This window comes from Poecilia reticulata, unplaced genomic scaffold (assembly GCF_000633615.1).
Source record: "Poecilia reticulata strain Guanapo unplaced genomic scaffold, Guppy_female_1.0+MT scaffold_329, whole genome shotgun sequence".
NCBI classification, from domain to species: Eukaryota; Metazoa; Chordata; class Actinopteri; order Cyprinodontiformes; family Poeciliidae; genus Poecilia; species Poecilia reticulata.
The window spans coordinates 49,070-56,588 of record NW_007615102.1 but is presented as its reverse complement, the minus strand read 5'-3'; the positions used below and the strand labels follow the sequence as shown (position 1 = coordinate 56,588).

The window sequence follows — 7,519 nt, the reverse complement described above, 5'->3', positions numbered from 1 at the left end:
GTAAAACCCTTGTTAAAAATAACAGTAAACATTAATGATGAGCTTTTCAACATGTAAATTCCTGTTGAGTTTTTAAACCTTTCATTTATAAATTTAAACCAAATATTTTTTAAACCATAAACAATACAATGCCGTAAATTGTATTAGTTTATAGTAACATTATAAGAGCAAAAACAATCTGTTGTCCAGTTTTACAGCTTGAAGTTTTAGGAAACTGAAGGAGTTTCTAGTTTCTTTCTGTCCAGCAGGTGGCGCCTCTGGACCCATCAATCTGCTGTGATTAAGATCTGCTACAGTATTTATTCTAATTAAATGCTCATAAAGGTAAAGCCTAAGATTTCATTCTGTAACTCACAACATATGAGTTATAGAAACATAAGTTTTTCCATAATTGATGTTATAAATGAATAAATTAGTTTGTTTTTAGTCTGAATGAACAAACTGAACCATGAATCTGATCACATGTTAAAATATCAGGGATTGAACGTCTCACTGCTGGTAATGAGAAGCAGCTAAATTAATATTTTCTATGTGTATTAAATATGTTATATAAACTAAAATAAAACCTTTTCTCTCTGGTAAAACAGTTAAAGCAAAAACTCCTTCCAGAGAAAACCAGCCAATCAGAGAAGAGAATCAGTTTGAACCTGTTCAGGTGGTGAGGTCAGGGTTACTGACACTTTAACTGAAACATTCATCTGATCTGAAAGCAGCAGGTGGGGTCAAAGGTCACATTTCCACTGGTTCCAGGTTTGATCGCAATAAATCAGCTTTTTATCAACCTCTTAAACTTTAACCATTTTTATTTAATTTAAGCTCTTGTTCCTGCAGGGAATCTAGATGTTTTATGTGTTTTACTGTATTTAAACTTTTAAAATGAGAGTTAAAATGTCTCCACTGCTTAATGAGTCCAGAGTTGGAGCCCAGCAGACTGGATTATTGATCAGGTTGTTTCTGCTGATCAGATCAAACTAAACCTTTAAGGTGAATGAAGGAGCAACAAGCAGAGGCTGAGCAGCAGCTGCTTTATTACAGGCAGCAACATGTTTGATAATGTGAGTTATGCAGATAGCAGGACTAGAGACAGGAAGTGACATCAGACCAGCAGGTGGGGGCGGGGCTTGGAGACAGTCCAGGTACAGTTTCAGCCTCAGGTTGTAGCTTCCAGAGAACTGAAATAAAAACTGATAGAAGAGAACAGGTTGAACCTGATCTGGAATCAGTCCAGAGAGAAACCTGATTAACTGAAGCTCCTCGCTGCAGTGTGTGTGTGTGTTCTAGTTTTTATCACCTCATGGGGACTTCAATCTGTTTACACAGTCACGTCATGGGGACCTACTCCCTTGTGAGGACCTAAAACCTAGTCCCCATAAGGAAGATCGTTTTAAATAACTGTAGAAGCACAACACATGGAAACTAGTCTGTGTGTGTGTGTGAGAGGTTTTCACACACCTCTCTTTGTTTAAGGATGAAACTTCAACCTGACACCAGACGGTTGGTTCTGTGTTTCTGTCTCTTTAAGATGTGAAGGTTCAGGTTTCCTCTGAGTTGAACTTTGACCTGATAGTGACTCAAACCGTCCGACTGGATCAGTCGGTCAGTTTCTCTGATTCTGACTCAGTGAACCGCAGAGCAGAAACAGGAAATGAAGGTTTCAGACAGAGAATCTAGATTTATTCACCTAGTTTGACACAAAACAATCTGACTTTAGTCTTTGCATATTTAAAAAGAATATAAATAATTTTAGAGAAAATAAACTTTTCTTTCCTGTAAATATTTATAAAGCAGTTTTTACAGGAAGATGTTTAGCTACTGTAAATATTCATGTCATCAGTCTATAAACATAACTGTTATGAGTTCATCAGAGAAACTGGAGGAAAGAAACTGAATCTGCAGCTGAACAAAAAGATCAATAAACTTACAGTAAAATAACATCTGAAGAAAACCCAACAATAGAAATAAGATCTTTGTTTAATCACCATAAAGATACAAAAAACTATTTTCAATGTAAGTCGACATGTTTATATATTAATATTGTGAAACTTTGACTTAGACTTTAAAATTCTGCTGGTTTTGAAGAGAAGTGAAAATCTGCAGGTTTTATGATAAACAATAATTCAAGATTTTGATCCATAAAAACCGATTCTGGATTTTAATTTTCTGACTGGATTAAAAACATAAACTTATTTTCTAGTTTAATTTTTGTTTTCTGGTATTTCATATTAATCCTGACCTGCATTTGGTTCAACTGAAGACAAATTAATAAATTTTTGTTTGGTTCATTTTGAAAAATCTGAATGTTTCTGTTCTTCTGATGTTTTAAACTGTTTGGACAAACTTATTAAAATTAGAACAAAGTAGCTTCAATAACTGACTATACTGACAATGACTTTAAGCACATGGGGTTCATGGATGAGGGAACCGGATCAGGATGAAAGCGAAGCAGAGATCGACCAATCTGTAGTGGAGATATGAGACAGGAGGACAAACTCTAGATCTGATAGATCCATGTTCATGTTCATATTGATGGTCAGGAGCTTTTGCTGCTCTGCTGAGGCTGCTGACCCCTGACCTTATGACCTGACCTCTGATAAGAGGAAGACAATGGATGGATGATAAATCATGAAGTTAAAACAACTTTACACAAAACCCCAAAGCACCAAAAGAGAATAAATAACAGAAAATGCACAGATCACAAAAAATCCAAAACCCTGAGCATTAATATTAGATATAAAAGGAAAAAATATAAAACCATTGAATAAAGTAACAGAAAAACACAGAACCAGTTTAAAGCCTCAACTGAATTCATGGAATAATAATTTAACGTGATCTATTGGTGGTCCAGGTTTTCTTTGGTGAAAAGCTACGTGGTCGTGGTTGATGATGATGATGATGATGATGATGATGATGATGATGATGATGATGATGATGATGATGATGAAGAGGATGATGATGGTTCTGGTCAGACTGGACTCTTCTCCTCCCTGATGGATCCAAACCAGTTCCAGTTCCCGTCATGAACTGGTTCCTCAGGCAGCAGAAATGATTCAGTTCCTTCAGATCTTCATTCTGTCATCAATAATCAATAGTGATCAATAAGAGGCTGCAGACTGGACCAGAGGACCAGAGGGCCAGGAAGTGTCTCTGTTGGTCCATCAGAACCTTCACTGAGATCGGCTCTGATCCAAAGTCTGACTGGATCAATGATCAGAGATGATCAACCTGATCAGACTGATTCATCAGCCAGCAGTGGCTTCCTGGTGTCCTCTGTTTGGTCCTGGACTGTCCCTGCTGAGGAGACAGAAGACAGTTAGAGAGACAAAGACAGGAGGACAAAAGACAATCAGAGACAGATGGACAAACCTTTGATGTTGAGCTGAAAAGTTTTAATTCTCAGCAGTTCTCCGTTCCTATAAACTCCACATCTGAACCGTCTGATATCTTTCTCAATGGGTCGACTCAGAGTCAGACTGAGGTCTTTAGTCTCCAGAGCGTCTTTGTTCATCCTGGTTCTGTCTTTGTAGAACTCAGCCTGTTCTACAGGCMGATCAGAACCGTTCTGATACACATGGACGATCCTCTCTTTTTTGTCCCACCACTCCACTCTGTCTCCCCCCAGCAGGTCAAAGGTCACCTTGAACTCCAGCTTAACAGACTCATCCCCCTCCTTCGCCTCCACCAGTTGGTCTGAGAGAAGCAGAAAGAGGAAGATGAGCAGCAGCAGCAGATCTTCATCACTTCCTGACTGAAGGTGAGAGCAGCAGGAACAGGAAGGTGGATCTTTCTCCAGCTGGTTCTGAAGCAGAAAGTTCTACTGGGTTGAACTGGACTTTCCTTCCAGGTCCATGTTCTGYTGAAGAGCTGCTCTGCAGGTTCTGTGGACCTGGACCTCCAGGCCAGATCAGCTCCCAGCACCAACATCCCATAATAAGCAGAGAGTTGGTGGACCAGTCAGGAGGTTCTGAGTGTTTGGGTYAGAACCAGTTAGTCTCAGTAGAACCGAGCCGTGAGGCACCACCTTTGGTTCTGCTGCTTTCACCATGAGACCTGAGAGCGGACCGGACCCAGTGGAGCCCAATGATGGTACCGACTGGTTCTACTGGTACTGACTGGTTCTGATGGTACCGACTGGTTCTGATGGTACCGACTGGTTCTGATGGTACTGACTGGTTCTGATCCAACACAAATATCTGATCACTGAAGTCTAGAGAAATAAAGATAATCAAATTTAAACCACTGACCTTTGACCTCCAGCTGAACCTGTTTCATCATCAGGACGGTTCCGTCTCTGGAGACTCTGCAGGTGAAGACGTCACTGTATGTAGGATTCATCAGAGTCAGACTGAGGTCTTTAGTCTTCAGTGGGTTTTCATCCGTCTTGGTTCTGCCTTTGTAGCTCTCATGCTGTTCATCAGAACAATCAGAACCGTTCTGATACACATGGACCTTCCACTTGTCTCCGTCCATCCACTCCACTCTAACGTCTCCATCCAGACTCTCTGTGGTTGTGCAGGGCAGCTCAACAGACCACACCCCTGATTCCACCTCCACCTGTTGGGCTGAGAGACAACAGAGGACAAGATGAGTTGGACAGACAGCAGCAGCTCTGAGGACATGTCCTATATGGATGAAGGTCGAACATGTTGGACTGGTTCCATCTGAAATGTGTCCCATGTCTCCACTGAACAGAGACACTGTTGTCTCTGCTGTGTCCAACCAGCAGCAGGTGGACANAGCAGCAGCAGCAGATCTTCATCACTTCCTGACTGAAGGTGAGAGCAGCAGGAACAGGAAGGTGGATCTTTCTCCAGCTGGTTCTGAAGCAGAAAGTTCTACTGGGTTGAACTGGACTTTCCTTCCAGGTCCATGTTCTGYTGAAGAGCTGCTCTGCAGGTTCTGTGGACCTGGACCTCCAGGCCAGATCAGCTCCCAGCACCAACATCCCATAATAAGCAGAGAGTTGGTGGACCAGTCAGGAGGTTCTGAGTGTTTGGGTTAGAACCAGTTAGTCTCAGTAGAACCGAGCCGTGAGGCACCACCTTTGGTTCTGCTGCTTTCACCATGAGACCTGAGAGCGGACCGGACCCAGTGGAGCCCAATGATGGTACCGACTGGTTCTACTGGTACTGACTGGTTCTGATGGTACCGACTGGTTCTGATGGTACCGACTGGTTCTGATGGTACTGACTGGTTCTGATCCAACACAAATATCTGATCACTGAAGTCTAGAGAAATAAAGATAATCAAATTTAAACCACTGACCTTTGACCTCCAGCTGAACCTGTTTCATCATCAGGACGGTTCCGTCTCTGGAGACTCTGCAGGTGAAGACGTCACTGTATGTAGGATTCATCAGAGTCAGACTGAGGTCTTTAGTCTTCAGTGGGTTTTCATCCGTCTTGGTTCTGCCTTTGTAGCTCTCATGCTGTTCATCAGAACAATCAGAACCGTTCTGATACACATGGACCTTCCACTTGTCTCCGTCCATCCACTCCACTCTAACGTCTCCATCCAGACTCTCTGTGGTTGTGCAGGGCAGCTCAACAGACCACACCCCTGATTCCACCTCCACCTGTTGGGCTGAGAGACAACAGAGGACAAGATGAGTTGGACAGACAGCAGCAGCTCTGAGGACATGTCCTATATGGATGAAGGTCGAACATGTTGGACTGGTTCCATCTGAAATGTGTCCCATGTCTCCACTGAACAGAGACACTGTTGTCTCTGCTGTGTCCAACCAGCAGCAGGTGGACAGAATGTCCTCAGTGAGGACAGCAGGAAGCTGCAGACTGTCCCCAGCAGCTGTTGGACTCTGTGTCCCCGTCTGTCCTGGACCTCTTCCTCCTGCTCTGCTTCCTCATCTTCATCACTCATTACATCACACTGACTTGTGACCTTCTGATCAGCCAACCATCACTATTGATCAGAACCAATCAGCTGATTGGAAAAATACATTGAAACCACTGACCTTTGACCTCCAGCTTAAATTCTTTCTTCATCAGGACGTCTCCCTTCCTGCTGTAGACGCTGCAGGTGTAGATCCCACTGTCTTCACACGTCGGTCGTCTCAGAGTGAGACTGAGGTCTTTATCCATCTTGGTTCTGTTTTTGTAGCGCTGGTTCTGTTTAGCAGAACAATCAGAACCGTTCTGATGCACATGGACCGTCCTGTTACATTTGTCTCTCCACTCCACCCTAATGTCTGCAGGCAGACAGGCTGTGGACCTGCAGGACACCAGCTGGTCTCCCCATCTCCAGGACAGCTTAACAGACTCCACCCCTGGTTCCACCTCCACCCTGTGGACTGAGGGACAACAGAGGACAAGATGAGCTGGACAGACAGCAGCAGCTCTGATGGTCTCATGACTGTCTCCTCCCTGTGTCTCCGGGAGGACTCTCAGAGGACAGAGACATGTGTCCATGTCCCAAAGCCTGGCAGCAACACACCAAGCTCCTCTCCCCAGTCACTGACTCATTAGAGAGACAGGGAGCTGTTGACCCACAATGCACTGGGAGCTGTTGACCCACAATGCACCGGGAGCTGTTGACCCACAATGCACTGGGAGCTGTTGACCCACAATGCACCGGGAGTTTCCTCAGAGACAGACCAGCTTCTTCTGTCCTACTGTGGAGGGGAGCAGACCCTGACCAAAAGCATTATGGGTATCGCAGCTCTAGAAACTCACCTGAGAAACGATGCCATAACAACAGGATAAGAACTGCAGCAGCAACCAGACCCAGAACCAGTAGAACCAGTAGAACCAGTAGAACTGTGGCCCAGACTGGAAACGGTTCTGTGGAGACAAATGAAGATGGATGAGTTATAATAACAGAATATTTTAATAATCAGATGATTTTTCCATTAAATCTGATTTAACAGACAGGAAACCTGGTTGGTTCAGAGTTTGACTAGAAGAGATCTGATTGGTGGAGCTGGTTGCCCTGGTAACCAGAACATGATCTGGATCAGCCCATCCTGATTCTGATTGGTTGATATTGATAGAAAGTCAGGATGAGGAGCTGATAGAACCAGAACCGGTTCTGGATCAACTTGGTCCTGATGGATCAGAACCTTCAAAACTCTCCTGGTTCTGGTCTAAATCTGTTGGTTGGAGCTGATATTATGGGATGTTTCCATGGTAATTTCAATGATTAACAAANGACATGTCCTCTGACTGGATGAAGGTCCAACATGTTGGACTGGTTCCATCTGAAATGTGTCCCATGTCTCCACTGAACAGAGACACTGTTGTCTCTGCTGTGTCCAACMAGCAGCAGGTGGACARAATGTCCTCAGWGAGGACAGCAGGAAGCTGCAGACTGTCCYCAGCAGCTGTTGGACTCTGTGTCCCCGTCTGTCCTGGACCTCTTCCTCCTGCTCTGCTTCCTCATCTTCATCACTCATTACATCACACTGACCTTTGACCTTCTGATCAGCCAATCATCACTATTGATCAGAACCAGTCAGCTGATTGGAAAAATACATTTAAACCACTGACCTTTGACCCGGAGCTGAACT

The 7,519-nt window shown here is 43.8% G+C and overlaps 1 protein-coding gene across 1 annotated transcript; it reads right to left on the bottom strand.

Moving 5' to 3' along the window:
- Window positions 1–2,806: 2,806 nt before the first annotated feature.
- Window positions 2,807–6,844, bottom strand: LOC103460897 (uncharacterized). Its single transcript, XM_017303527.1, has 5 exons — window positions 6,687–6,844; window positions 5,969–6,304; window positions 5,263–5,580; window positions 3,364–3,687; window positions 2,807–3,291 (listed from the first exon to the last, which is right to left on the bottom strand). The coding sequence occupies exons 2-5, from the start codon at window positions 6,093–6,095 to the stop codon at window positions 3,227–3,229; spliced, it is 834 nt and encodes a 277-aa protein (XP_017159016.1). The 5' UTR covers window positions 6,096–6,304; window positions 6,687–6,844; the 3' UTR covers window positions 2,807–3,226.
- Window positions 6,845–7,519: the final 675 nt, after the last annotated feature.